The 14,535-nt window shown below is 44.3% G+C and overlaps 1 protein-coding gene across 2 annotated transcripts; it reads right to left on the bottom strand.

Annotated features, from left to right (window-relative positions):
* Positions 1-4,248: 4,248 nt before the first annotated feature.
* On the bottom strand, positions 4,249-7,889 carry LOC148714920 (uncharacterized). 2 transcript variants are annotated; one of them, XM_088716974.2, is made up of 3 exons: positions 7,813-7,889; positions 5,890-6,423; positions 4,249-5,785 (listed from the first exon to the last, which is right to left on the bottom strand). In XM_088716974.2, the coding sequence occupies exons 1-3, from the start codon at positions 7,820-7,822 to the stop codon at positions 5,769-5,771; spliced, it is 561 nt and encodes a 186-aa protein (XP_088573100.2). In that variant the 5' UTR covers positions 7,823-7,889; the 3' UTR covers positions 4,249-5,768. The 2 variants fall into 2 exon arrangements, with proteins under 2 accessions (XP_088573100.2, XP_088573101.2); XM_088716975.2 differs by having other exon boundaries at positions 5,890-6,144; positions 7,813-7,876.
* Positions 7,890-14,535: the final 6,646 nt, after the last annotated feature.

The following is a 14,535-nucleotide window of genomic DNA, read 5'->3' as shown; positions in this document are numbered from 1 at the left end:
GATCCACTAAACATGCTGAACCTATAACATGTAGTAGACCTTCTCGTATCCAGATCACCTGCAAAATTTGCATTCACATACCCTTCCAATGGACCTAAGAACTTCTTTGAGGCATTGGAGTTCCTCCCATGTCTATCTTGCTGCTCAAAAGTCAGACCAAGGCTCTAAGTGCCTTGTAGATATCGAAATATCCACTTCAGTGCCTGTCAGTGCTCCTTCCCCGGGTTTGCGATGTACCTGCTCATCTGACTCACCGCATGTGCTATGTCTAGCCTACAACACACCATAGTTTACATCACACTGCCCATGACACTAGCATATGAAACTCTATCCATGTACTCTTTCTCTTCATCTGTCTGTGGGCACTGCAACTTCGAAAGAGACATGTGGCTTGCAAACGGTGTTCCAACCGATTTGGCTTTATCCATCCCAAACCTCATCAAGACCTTCTGAATTATCCTCAGAATGACAAATGAAGGACACCGTTGCTTCTATCTCTGCTAATCTCCATTTTAAGAATTTTTTTGGAAGGACCCAAATCCTTCATCTCAAATTCAGCAGACAATGCTGATTTCAGCTCATTCACTGCTTGATACTCTTGCTGGCAATGAGCATATCATCCGCATATAGAAGCAAATATAGAGCATTCTCCTCATCCACATCCTTCACATAGACACAATTATAATGCTCACATCTGGAAAATCCAAGGCTAAGAACAAAGGTATCAAACCTCTTGTACCACTATCAGGGTGACTGCTTCAAACCATAGATAGATCTCTTCAGTAGACACACCTTTTCTTCCAACCCTGGCTGCCTGAAACTAGCTGGTTGCTGCATGTATATTCTCTCCTCGAGGCTCCCATGTAAGAATGACGTCTTCACATCCATCTACTCCAATTCCATATCATACTTTGCTACCAAAGACAGCAATATCCGAATTGAAGCATCCGCACTACTGGAGAGAATACCTCTGTATAGTCCACTCCCTCTCTCTATGAGTACCTCTTTGCAACAAGCCTTGCCTTGTACCTAACTCCATCTTGCTCTGAAGGCACCTCTATCTTTGTGAAGACCTATTTAGAACCAATGGCCCAAGCACCTCCCGGTTGATCCACAAGCTGCCATGTCATGTTCTTCTTAAGAGACTGCATCTCTTCCATCATGGCTTGAATCCATGATTCCCTTTCTGAGCTCTCCATGGCCTCTTCAAATATCTCTGGATCTCCATTAGAAGTGATGAGGGCATAGGATATAGTCTCATCAATGCCATACCGAACAGGTTTGTATATGATGTGCTTCAGCTTATGTGGTGAAATTCTCCTGACAAGGTCCCTCAAACAGGAACTCTATGGCTCTACTTGCACCTCTTCCTAGACTGATGGCTCTCCTAGCTGGTCCTTCACACGTGTGGGAACATGCCTACCAAATTCCATCTCAAAAGAAACACGTTTCGAGGTAAAATTTGAAGGAATATCACCTGCTAGTGAGTGTTGTCCACTGCTACCCTGTACAGCCTTTTCAGCCTCATCTGTAAATCCTGACTTCTTTAGAATGCTCTCCTCATCAAAGATCACATTTCTACTGATGGTACACTTCTATGAATGAGGATCCCACAGCAAATAACCCTTGACCCCTTGTGGATATCCAATGAAGACCATCTTCTGCAATTTCGGATCAAGTTTGTTTCTTTCGGTTGCCTCCACTAATGCATAGGCCAGGCAACCGAATACCTTTAGGTGGCCAAGCTCCACCTTCTTTCCACTCCAGATCTCCTCTGGAATGCCTCCATCAAGCTTTCTATTGGGGGACCTGTTAACAAGAAAATAAGAGAAAGTTTTTGCATCACCCCAAAAAGTTTTGGAAAGTGATGTCTGCAGCCTCAAACTCCAGGCCTTCTCTGTCAATGTACGGTTCATCTTCTCGGATATACCGTTCCGTTGGGGAGTCATCCTCACTGTGAAATGGCGTTTGATCCCATTCTCCTCACAGTACCTTTTGAACTCAGAGCTTGTGTACTTTCCGCCATTGTTAGACCTGGCTGCCCTATTTTTCTTTTCAACTTCAGCCCTCCAAAATTTAAACCGGGCAAACACCTCTAATTTTTTTCTAATCATATAGACCCATACCTTCCTAGAGAAGTCATCAATAATTGTCAAAAAAATATATTGCTCCACCTCTAGCTGAAACAGGCGCCGGTCCCCAAACATCCGAGTGAACTAGCTGCAGAATGCCTTCACCCCGCTTGAAATTGTTGGCAAACTTTACCCTATGCTATTTGCCATAAATGCAAGACTCACATATGTCATTCTCTTCCTTTTCAACTACTGGAATCAACCTCTCTTACCAAGTTCCGTGAGCCCCCTGTCGCTCTTGTGACCCATCCGATAGTGCCACAATTTGTATACCAATTGCTTCTCCTGTGCTGCCGCCAACACCTCTGCACTATCCGTCACCACTGAGCCTTCCATCTCATAGAGATTATTGGCTATCCTTCTGCCCTTCATCACTACCAAGGCCCCTTTGGTGATCCTCAAACAGCCACTATCCGGTTGGCTACCAAAAGCATACCCGTGTTTCTCCAAGTAGCCCAATGAAATCAGGTTTTTCTTCAACTTCGGGACATATTTCACATTGGTCAATATTCTGATGACCCTATCATACATCCTCACCTTAATGGTGCCTACCCCAGCAACCTTGCAAGGATGATCATCACCTAAACTCACACTTTCTCCATTGGTTTTCTCATAGGTATCGAACCACTCCCGATGTGAAGTGTAGTGATGCGAATATGCTGAATCCAATGTCCACCGACTATTTTCCTTCATGTGACCATCTGAAATAACTAGGATATCATCTCCACTATCTTCAGATGTAAGAGCACCACCTTAACTGGCCAAACCTTCCTTAAAAGAATTCTTTTCCTTCTCAGATTTCAGCAAAGGACAATTTCTCCTTATGTGTCCAATCTGATGACACTTGTAGCACTTCCAAGCCTTTTGCTTACCCCGAGACTTAGAACTACCCTTGGACTTCTCTCTAACCCTTTTCTGAGGCCTCCCTTGCCTCTCATTAACAGCAAGAACCTCTGAGTTAGAACTTCCCTTGCAAATCTTCTCTCTTTACTCATTAGACCGAAGAATACTAATCACCTCTTCATAATTCAGAGTTTCCTTCCCATACACTAGAGTCGTGATCAGCCCATCATATGATCCTGGGAGAGAACACAGTAGCAGAAGGGTCCCATCTTCTTCCTCAATCTTCACATCAAGGCTCATGACTTTCGAGCAAACTTGATTGAACTTCTGAATATGAGAAATCAGATATCCTCCCTCTGGCATCCGCAAACTATACAATTGTTTCTTCAACCACAATTTATTTGTCATGCTCTTGCCCATGTAAGTGTTTTCTAACCTCTCCCATAGCCCTTTGGCCGTGGTCTCTGAGCAAATCTCAGGTGGTACATGATCAGTCAGGCATATTCTAATGGTGCTAAACGCTATCTCCTCTAACTCCTTCCAATCTTCCAAACTGATCATTTTCGGTCTTTCTCTAACCAAGACCTTATATATCTTTTGTTGTACCAGCAAATCCTTCACCCTTTGCTGTCATAGGGTGAAGTTTTCCTTGCTATCGAACTTCTCAAAATCTGCTTTGAGATTTCTCGAAGCCATAACACCAAATAGAAATTTAATGAACGCAGAAAATTCTATTTTGAAGGTTTACCACAGATTTTGATTTTTCTCCACCGAATCAGCAACCAATGGCTCTGATACCAATTGTGGGATACGTGCGCCTCAAACCACAGCACCTAGGGCATCCCCTATACTGCAAGAGGCGTTGGACCTTGATTGAATGGTGAAGGAGAAGAAGAGCTAAGCGGAATTTGGCTCTTCTTCAACAATGGCGGCGTGCCCTAGAATTCTTAGGGATGATGGCGTGAGAGGAAGAGAGAAACGAGATTCGGGTTTCAGGGAGAAAGAGTTTCCAATGATTTCATTCCACCTAAACATAAATTACAAGAGTGTATATATATCTGGTCAAACATTACCCAAACCCCAAAACTCCCCTAAGCTAAACCACATGAGAAAGCACTTAACCCAAGCCCATGTACATCCATGACTTGCATGCTCTCTCTCCCTTGAGCCTAAACCTAGCCCAAATAATATTTAGCCACCTTAAAACTCAAAATACCTAAGCCTTAAGCAAGTAGGAGACCAATTCTCGTCCCTACTTAAATCTGTTGCACGCATGGAGTCGACTCTGGCACAACTCGAGTCGACTCCGCTCTCTCTATATCACCGGCCCCGACCTGTGGTCGACTCCTGCAATCCATGAGTCGACCCCTTAACAGCACGAGTCGACCCCTACTCACTTGGAGTCGACTCTCTCAGGCATTTCAGAGAGCTGTTTTTCTGTCTGATTTCAGGGGTTGACCCCAGCTCTTCAGGGGTCAACCCTAGCTCTTAAATGGTCGGCCCCAGCTTTTTAGGGGTCAGCCCCAGCTCTTCAGGGGTCGACCCCAGATCAGCATGAGTCGACCCCTCTATTATTTTCACTGCAGTTTCTTGCATTTTCTTACTTTGGATGCGCCACACTTGTGCCAACATCTATTAAGAGTCGACTTGCCCAAGCTGGGAGTCACCTTGAGGGCATGCTAGATAGCAGCCTTTGTGTCAGAGTCAACTCGAAAATCCTTGGAGTCCACTCAAGTGCAGAGCAAAGACTAAAATGGTTCTAAACATTGTAAAAACTAGACTTAAAATTCTTGAACCATTTTCTATGGCATTCTAACACATTTAACAATATATTCCCTGAAACAGTTACTTGAATTTGTTAGCATAATATGAAATATACTCAAGTATTTTGGGCTCATCAAAATCAAATAGGGAAACAACAATCACTCAACAGTCTGATTCCCCTCTCCGACACCCCGTTGAGTTGTAGTGTACCAGGAGGGGTCCATTGTGAGACTATGCCATTTTCGTTGAGATAGTCACAAAATTTTTCACTAAAGTATTTCCCTCCTCGATCTGATCGAAGAGCCTTAAGAGGTTTTCCAGTTTATTTTTCTACTTCATTTCTGAACTCTTTGAACTTTTCAAAAGCTTCAAATTTGTGTCTCATAAGATACACATACCCATATCGTGAAAATTCATTAGTAAAGGTAATGAAGTATAAATAACGATCTCTGGCTTGCACATTGAATGGGCCACACACATCAGTATGAACCAGAAAAAGTATCTCAGTGGTCCTCTCTCCATGTCCTACAAAGGTAATCTGACCATTTTTTCTTGAAGTCAGGATTCACAAACTGGATATGACTCGGAAGTCAATGAGCCAAGATGCCCATCTTTCTCCAATTTGTTTATTCTATCTTCTCCAATATGGACAAGTCTGAGATACCACAAATACTTTCGGTTGATCTCATCTCTGGATCTTTTGGATCCTATGGCACTCACTACTTGCTCAGATATATTCACAGATATATCCATATGTAAGTGATAAAGATTGTCAATCATGAAACCACGTACAACCAATTTATTTCTAAAATAAATGGAACAGTAGTCTTTATCAAAGTAAAAATATGATCATCCTGTGCTAAACATGAAACAGAAATCAAATTTCTGCTAGCAGCAGGTACATAATAACAGTCTTTAAGTATCAAACTAAATCCAGACGATAGTCGTAGAGGATAGGTGCCCACAGCTACAATAGTAACTTTTGCGCCGTTGCCAACCCAAAGGGTTACTGCACCTTCCACTAGCCTTTTACTTTTCTTTAGATCCTGCATAGTAGTGCACAAGTGAGTACTAGAACCAGAATCAATAACCCAATTGGAAGTAGAAGAAACTGTGACATTAGTTTTAATAACGAGCAGGTCTAATATACCTTCTGAAGGTGTGTCTCCCTTTTTGTTCTTCAGGCTCTCGAGATATAAAGGACAGTTTCTCTTCCAATGACCGTCGACGTTGCAGTGGAAACATTTTTCTTTGTCATCAGCCTTTTTCTCTTCAAGTTCTTTCTTTGGCTTTTTCTCGTTCTTCTGTTTCTTCACGGACCTTTTCTTCTTCCAAGTAGACTTTCTCTTGGAAGTAGAAGCCAACTCTGCAGCGAGAACAGTGCCCCTTGAACCTTTCAAGGCCCCTTCAGCAGTTACCAACATATTTAACAATTCGATCTTGGTGCAATCAATTTTATTCATATGGTAGTTTACTATAAACTGCCCAAATGAATCTGGAAGGGATTGCAGGATCAAATCCACTTGCAATTCTTTGTGCATGGTCATGCCGAGCTTCTCAAGCTCCTCTAGATCCTTGATCATAGTCAAACAGTGATCATGGACAGACTGCCCTTCGTGCATCTTTGCCTTGAAGAGCCTCTTGGACACTTTAAAACGTGCTGTGTGACTTTGTTCACCATTGACTAAATTAAAGCATTCAAAAATTTATAAGATGCTTTGGCTCGTCACCACAAATATGCAAAAATTTAATCATCTTTGTCTTATGCATGTATCACCCTTGACCATAAAAATATGAACAATTTAAATAATTATGATTCATCATAAAAAAGCATCTAAATTGATTATTTATGCAATACAATTCATTACATGGAGCAATACATAATTATCAGTGTACTATTCTGTAATGAAACTTGAGTATAGGGACCAAATAAATATATTAGAGGACCTATATATAGTAAAACTTTCTTCTGTGGACCATATGTAAGTTTCTGAAGACCCTTTTGTGAAATAACGTATGTCAGGGGTCTCTTAAACATATTCAAGAACCTTTATGTAATTTTGATTTCCCCTGGGGATTACGTATAAATTTTGGAAGCACCGTTTTCTGAATTAACATATTGAAGGGGGTTAACTGTAAAACTTCCCTTTTTTTCAGCCAAACGGATTTGGGTTTCGGGTTTCGGGTTTCAAGCCCGAACCCGAAACCTCTTCTCCTTCATCTTCTTCCCCAACCGATCCAAAGAGGGAGAAGAAGAGGGAGCCAAACCGGCGGCGGCGGCCGCCTCCTCCCTCCTCCTCCCATGCGGCCGGAGAGGCCTCCCACGAGTGGCCGCCGGCGTGAGCGCGCGGCGCCGCGCTGCTCCGTCCGACGGGAAGAAGACACGGTGGGAAGAAGACCCCCTTCATCTCCTTTTTTGTTTTTTTTTTTTTTTTTATGGTGGCGCGGCCCGGCGGAGATTCATTGCCGCGCCCGGCCAGTGGCCTTTCCGGCCACCGGGAGAGGAGGCCACGGCGCCTCGGCGGCGGCCGTGGCTTTCTCTCCCATTTCCCCTTCCGCCGTCGGCCATGGCAGCCGTGGGCGGCGGCGGCCATGGCTGGCGAGGGAGGCCTGATTCAGCCGCTTCGACCCGTGATGGAGGCGGCATCGCAATGAGGAAGCCCTTTGGGCAGCGACGTCCGCCCGCGGCGGAGGCGTGCGAGCCGCCTGGACTCACTTCCGTCGCACGGCATAGGGCGGCCGTCCAGCGGCGGGAAGCCTCCCTTGCTGTTCTTCCTCTTCTTCCCCTTCGTTCTCTCATCCATCATGAATCAGATCTAGCCAAGAAATCAAAGAATGATTCATGGCCAGATCTGTTGGTAAGGGGAATTTTAGGAGTAGAAAACGAGGAGGAAGATGGAGTAAGATGGGTTTAGTCCCGCGTCGCCCAAACAAAACTATTTCCACATGCTTAAATAATATAAATTCTCCATTGATGCTAAACAACATGAGCCAAAGATAGGCTTTGATGCCACAATATAAGAAAAACTATGCGCAGCAGAAGATTTCATAAAGTAAACAAATTTTTACTAACCTTCGCCCATAAGAAGAAGAAGAGATCTGCAGGAGAAATAGAAGATTTGGAGCTTCCAACCGCAGGACTTAAGTACCTTAAGCGATGGATACACATTTATAGTGCTAGGTTAGGAACATAGATCTTTATTTTTAAGGTTTATCTCTAATTAGTTTTCATCCATCACAGAAACTACCAGTTAAGATAAACTCCATATAACATCTTTCTTTATTGGATTTAATCACCATTTAAACGAGGTTTATCTTGATGTGGGATAAGCTTGATCAAGTGGGCCACATCAAGTCTCCTAGAATTAGGAGATGTGCTAACACAAGCATCATCTCATAATTGAATAATTCTTAATGGAAATCAGTGAAACTCATAGCCTGGTGTCACACAGAGATTGTCAGAGCAGTAATAAATTCAACAAAGTGAGGATTGAGGCCATTTGTGACATAGGAGATAAGATCAGCATCTAAGATTGGCTATCCCACAGTCGAGAGTTGATCTGCAGAGAGCTTAGCCTGAGTTAGATACTCATAACAGCAACGGAGGTTACCTTGTTGTAGAGTCTGCAATTGCTTCTTGAGGTGAGTGATTCTGGATCAAGATTGGGAAGCAAATCTTGTTGTGATTGATTCTCAGGTTACTTGGAAAGTATTCAATCCATACATAGAAGAGAGAAGTGATGGTTCTAGAGTAGACAGTATGAAGGTAAGTAGAGTTTGATCCAATTTATACCATTTGGCATATTCTGTATTAATAATACCAGCAATCTTTGCAGCATCATTAACAAATTGCACAAGTGCTGGTTTCGATCCATCAACGAAGCCAATGAGATCATAGCTTCGAAGTAGTGGCAGGAACGTAGCCACCCAACCAAGGTACTCATTAGGGCTAGACAATTTCACATTCAAAGTAGGCAGATTAAGTTGTTGAGAGGAAATAGCATCAGAGTGCGCCATAGGAACATTAATGGCAAAACCTAATATTTGCAAGACTCTAATACTATGAAAGATAACAGGTGGTACAAAAACATACTAGGCCTTTGATGTTTTGCATTAATATAGATGTACTGTACATGTGTTAAGTATAGAAAACAAGGTTTCAAGAAAAAATAACAAGTGTCCTAGGCTGTACAAAACTATCATCTGTAATCGTGTGAGATCAGCTTAAATTAGGAAAGTATTGGCTGAATTAGCTGGAGGATCCGAAGAATCAGCTGGAGATGATTGCGGTAGAGATTCAGCTTAATTAAGAAAGTATTGGCTGAATTAACTGGAGGATTCAAAGAATCAGCTAGAGATGATTATGGCAGAGATCTAGCTTTAATTAGGAAGGTATCGGCTAAATTGGCTGGATGATATGGAGAATCAGCTGGAGATGATTGTGGCAGAGATTCAGCTTAAATTAGAAAAGTACTGGCTGAATTAGCTAGAGGATCCGAAGCTGGAGATGATTGTGGCAGAGATTCAATATTATCTCTAACACAATTGACAAAAAAAAATAAAAGATTGAAGTTTACAAGCACACAAACCGATGCTAAATAGCATATTCTCAAAGAAATTAAGAAAAAAGGGGAAAAAGTCAATGATCGAGTTTAACATAGCACTCATGCACCCAATAACTGTTGGAATCATTGACATTGGGAAACTCGACGACCGACGGATGCCCTCGGGGGCCGCGGCGGTGGGGAAGACGTAGCCCTCCTCGAGATCGAGGACGAGGAGGAGGAATGCGGTGAAAGCAAGGAGGGAGATGGCCATGACGATGGGGAGGACCAAGAAGCAAATCTGCTGCTACAAAGGGAAGCCTGGGGGAGGGTGAGGGCATTTATAAGAAGGTTGGGGAGGGCGGAGGAGAGGGGGTTACTGTATTCTTCCTTCGAGAGAGGCTATGGGGCATGGGTGGAGACATTGCATGCTCCTCTCGCCCCTCCAGAGGGGATGACCGAAAGCAAGATGGAATAAAGCGAATGACTGCGCCTTCGTCCATGGTGCAGGCGGCGGCGGCGGGCGAAAGAGTGGTCTTTCTTTGAGGAATGCAATGAGCTTGGAATGGTGCCCGGGGCCGAGGAAGAAGCTAGGGCTCCGGTGTCGAATCCACCATTGAATCATGCAATGATCGCTTTGAGATCTGTATAGGCTGATGAATGAAATAAAGGAGTTCGGAGTGCTTTCAGATCCAACACTCGATATTGTGAAAGAAGAACGAGCATTCTTTCGTGCAGAACATACAACCTAACCATTCCAATCCTTCGATAGGGTTTATTTTTTATTCCATGGACACGTGGTGGGTTAATATTGATCTGATCTATAGCCAAGCTGGTAGATCGGGTGCAGAATATAATTACTTTTGATGGTATTGCTTCTCTATTTTAGATTTTTTTTTTGCCAGCCTATTATACAGGGTTGGTATGAATACAGCTCTAAAAGTCAAAAAATAAAATATCCCTAGATATACTGAATATATGAGCCTCTGGAGTCTATGGGAGCCCTTTCGAATAATCCGCCACAAAAGTGGTCATCCAGTCCACAGCACTATTGCCCCCTGTAAACATGCCTCACTCCAAAGAATCAGCTAGAGATGATTGTGGCAGAGATTCAGGTTAAATTAGAAAAGTATTGGCTGATTTAGCAGGAAGATTCAAAGAATCAGCTAGAGATGATTCTGGCAGAGATCCAGCTTCGATTAGAAAAGTATTGGCTGAATTGGCTGGAGGATCTGGAGAATTAGCTAGAGATGATTGTGGCGGAGATCACTACAAGAAAAACTATCTTTCCCGACTTTTGTCTGCCGACGCTAAGTAGAAGCGTCGGTAATTTTTTAGGAAGTCTGGCTTCCGCCGACGCTTATAAGCGTCGTCGCAACCCATAGCTTGGGCCGACGCTTTTAAGCGTCGGCGGAAGCAACAATCCCTTTTTTTTTATTTTTTTCCCCCCAACGACGCTTTAGAAAGCGTCATCGGAGGCCATTATCCCCCCCTCCCCTCCCCTTCTCTCTCCGCCGCTCGCCCCCTCCCCCCTCCTCTCTACAAATCCCCTCCCCTCTCCCAATCCCTCAAACCCCCTCCCTTACAAATCTCTAACCCCCTCCCGATTCTTGATTAGATTCCTTCCAAGAAGCAAGAGAGAGAGAGAGAGAGCGGCCACCCAGGCCCCCGATCCCTCTTCTCCGGCGTCGATGGAGTTCGATGGAGCTTCCTCCCTCTTGTTCGGCGTCGGCTTCATGCCTTCTCAGGCCACCCACCCGATCCCTCCTCCTTCTCCCCCGCCAAGGTACCCATCGCCTCTCTCTCTCTCTCTCTCTCTCTCTCTGTAGGAAGTCGAAGTCGAAGTTGAAGTGGGAGAAGCAGCAGCAGCAACAACAGGGCGGGGAAGAGATGGGAAGAAAAGTCTCAAATTTTTCAGAGGAAGAAGTTGAACCTTGATGTTAGGCCTCAAATGGTTGTGCCATCGTTCTCTGCACTGCTTTCCTATCCTCCCACGCAACATCTGAGCAATGTGCGACCACTTCCTCAGTCCATACTGCTCCACCAATTTCACTAACAATCTACATGAAGATCCCACACATATCCATCAGTAGGTCAAATTCTGTAGAATTAATTCTTCTCTCTCTCAGAGAAAAAAAAAGGGTGGAATCAATCGACGAATGTTTATTAATTCCCACGATCGATGAAAATCAATTGGTTAATTAATTAATGGTTTCATGAGGTTGATATAATCTTTTGGTACATGATGATCTAGAATGACATCGGATCACTACATTCGGCTTCTTGTGAGTTTTGCAGCCGCTGCTTTTCTTCACAGGCGGGCACTTGCTGTTCATCTCGACTCTTCCCCTGCACGATCTGTTATCGCCTGTCACGCACGAGAGCTCGTCAGGAGGCCCGAAAGCCATGAGAGGCTCGACATTGAGAACCATGGAGGACTGGCTGGGACCCGGCCCCTTGCGGCCGCTGAGGCTTCTCTGCGGATAGCCTAATGATACACCGGCCCTGCCCTGGAAATCTTGAAGCCCAACTGGGAACACCCCAGATTCGAATGGAACCAAAAGCGGCGGACAATCCAGAAGCGGCAGAGGCGGAGATGGCGGGGATCATGAGGAGGCGACGGCGGCAACGGCAATGGCTTCGGCGGCGGTTTTCTTGGGTATTTTTATATTTTTTTTTCTGTAAAAAAAATTTATGACGACGCTTTAAAGCGTCGCTAATTGAACTGGTTGAGGAATTTTAGCGACGCTTAAAAGCGTCGCTAAAAATAACCTTTAGCGACGCTTTTCAAACGCGTCAGCAATTTTTTTCCACTCCGACATAGCCGACGCTTTGGTGACGCTTTGAAAAGCGTCGGGAAGAAAATTACCGACGCTTATAAGCGTCGGTAAAAGCCTCAAAAAGCGTCGCCAAAGCTCCTTTTTCTTGTAGTGGATTCAGCTTAAATTAGAAAATTATTGGCTAAATTAGCTGGAGGATCCAAAGAATCAGTTGGAGATGATTGTGGCAAAGATTCAGCTTCAATTAGAAAAGTATTGGCTGAATTAGCTAGAGGATCTATAGAATCAGCTGGAGATGATTGTGGCAGAGATTCAACTTTAATTAGAAAAGTATTGAGGCCATCTCTAAATATACTAAATATATGAGCCTGCGGAGTCCATGGGAGTCCTTCCGAATGATCCGCCACAAAAAAGGCCATCTAGTCCACTACACTATTGCCCCCTATAAACATGCCTCACCACAAAAGCAGAACAACTACGACCATCATTGAATGCTGGACCATTCGTTGAAGATAAGAGTACATCGAACCCATATGAAGTCTTACCATGAGCGGATTGTATCCATTGGGCAAATATTTTGAATCAGGGATGTTGCCCAGTAGATACAACCCAAGAGGGGGGGGGTGAATTGGGTCTTTTAAAACTTTTAACCTACTTCTGAAAGTTTTTGATTAATTATGCTAAGTTGTATGGATGCACAGTGAAAGTCAAACTTAGCAACAGTTTGATGTATAGAATGTGACTTGATTGAATATGCTTGCAACTAAAGGATGCGCGGATAACAGTTAAGCAAGCAATCTATCTAAGTAAGTAAGTGTGTTAGTTAGACAATGACAAGAGGCATTACAAACACAACAAACATATAGTGGTTCGGTGCATCCCAGCACCTACATCCACTCCCCAAGACCTCTTGGGAATTTCACTATAATCCTACAGATTACAGCCGGTTGTTTTACAAGCTCACAACCCAACTTGTTGTTTTACGAGCGCACAACGAACTCGGTCGGTTTTCCCAGGCTCACCGACTAGAACCACCCCGATTGTTTTTCCGGGATCACAATCAAACCCTTACACCGTTGGTTTTAACCTAGGCTCACCAACAAACCTCTCACCGTTGGTTTTTTCTTTGGCTCACCAACAAACCTTAACCCCTTGATTCAATCCCTTGATTGAATCAAGTTACAAGATATTAAAAACAAAGTTTAAAACAAATCAAAGCTTCTTAAACAAGCAAATATAACAATATAAACAAAATAGTGTAAAGAGAAGCCCTCAACCGAGTTTTGAAGATGAAGGAGCTCGGCTTCTTCTTTACTTGACCCTCTTCTGATTTGGCACGAAGTAGAGGATCACTGAGGCAGCACACGGATGAAGAGGAAGCTTTGGGATTCACTTGGATGCTCTTCTTCTCTCTATTTTACTTTGAATGGCCCTTTTGTGCTTATGGGAGATTTTCCTTGTAATCTCTTTGAGATCTCTTCTCTAAATGTTCTTTCCCACTTCCATCAATTCTCCCCTAGCTCTCTTCTTGTTTTTATAGCTTTAGATGGCGTGGAAACAAGAATATATCCGTTAGAGACAAAAATAGAGCCGTTGGACATAGTCTGCACTTCCTGACAATGTTACCGTTGGGATCGGAGTCGACTCGCGCGATCAGGAGTCGACTCGTCTGTTGCAGGAGTCGACTCGTGCTTTACTGGAGACGACTCGGCCACTGTTCCAAATTTGAATTATTGTGCATCCTCGACTGGGAGTCGACTCGTCTTAACCCGGAGTCGACTCGCCAACATCTGGAGCTGACTTGGCATCTTCGGAGTCGGCTCATCCCATGAATTCAGAGGACATACTTTCTGATTTTCTTCCTCGAGTCGATTCGGATTCTCTTGGAGTCGACTCGGCTCTCAGAGCCCGAAAACTGATCCTCTGTATTTTGGGGTCGCGCTGCCTTGGAGTCGACTCGAACTGTCTTGGAGTCGACTCGCCTCTCAGAGACGAAAATACCGTCTTCTGTCTTTGGGGTTGCGCTGCCTCGGAGTCGACTCGGATTTTGCGGGAGTCGACTCGGCTCTCAGACACAGCAGATTGGTCTTCTGTCTTCTTTGGGGTCGCGGTGTCTAGGAGTCGACTCGCGTATTGCGTGAGTCGACTCGAATCTCAGAGTCCGAAAAACGTTCTCTGACTTTTTCCTTGTGTTCCTCTGAGAGTCGACTCTCACTTTCTTTGGAGTCGACTTGCCAACCATCGGAGTCGACTCGCGTTCCACTGGAGTCGACTCGGCTCTCAGGGTCCAAAATAACTTCTCTGTCTTTCTGTCTGTGACTCCCTGGAGGCGACTCGTACTACCCTGGAGTCGACTCGGCAAGCATCGGAGTCGACTCGCGCTCTTCAGGAGTCGACTCGTTGACAGGTTCTGAGATGAATCTTTCTGTCCGGCTGTCTGTTGCTCCTTGGAGTCGACTCGGAACTGTAGGA

The sequence above is a fragment of the Phoenix dactylifera genome, chromosome 2, assembly GCF_051530095.1.
Source record: "Phoenix dactylifera cultivar Ajwa chromosome 2, Ajwa_hap1_PhDact_Kaust_v1.1, whole genome shotgun sequence".
Taxonomy (NCBI): domain Eukaryota; kingdom Viridiplantae; phylum Streptophyta; class Magnoliopsida; order Arecales; family Arecaceae; genus Phoenix; species Phoenix dactylifera.
This window is presented reverse-complemented; position numbering and strand designations above follow the sequence as displayed.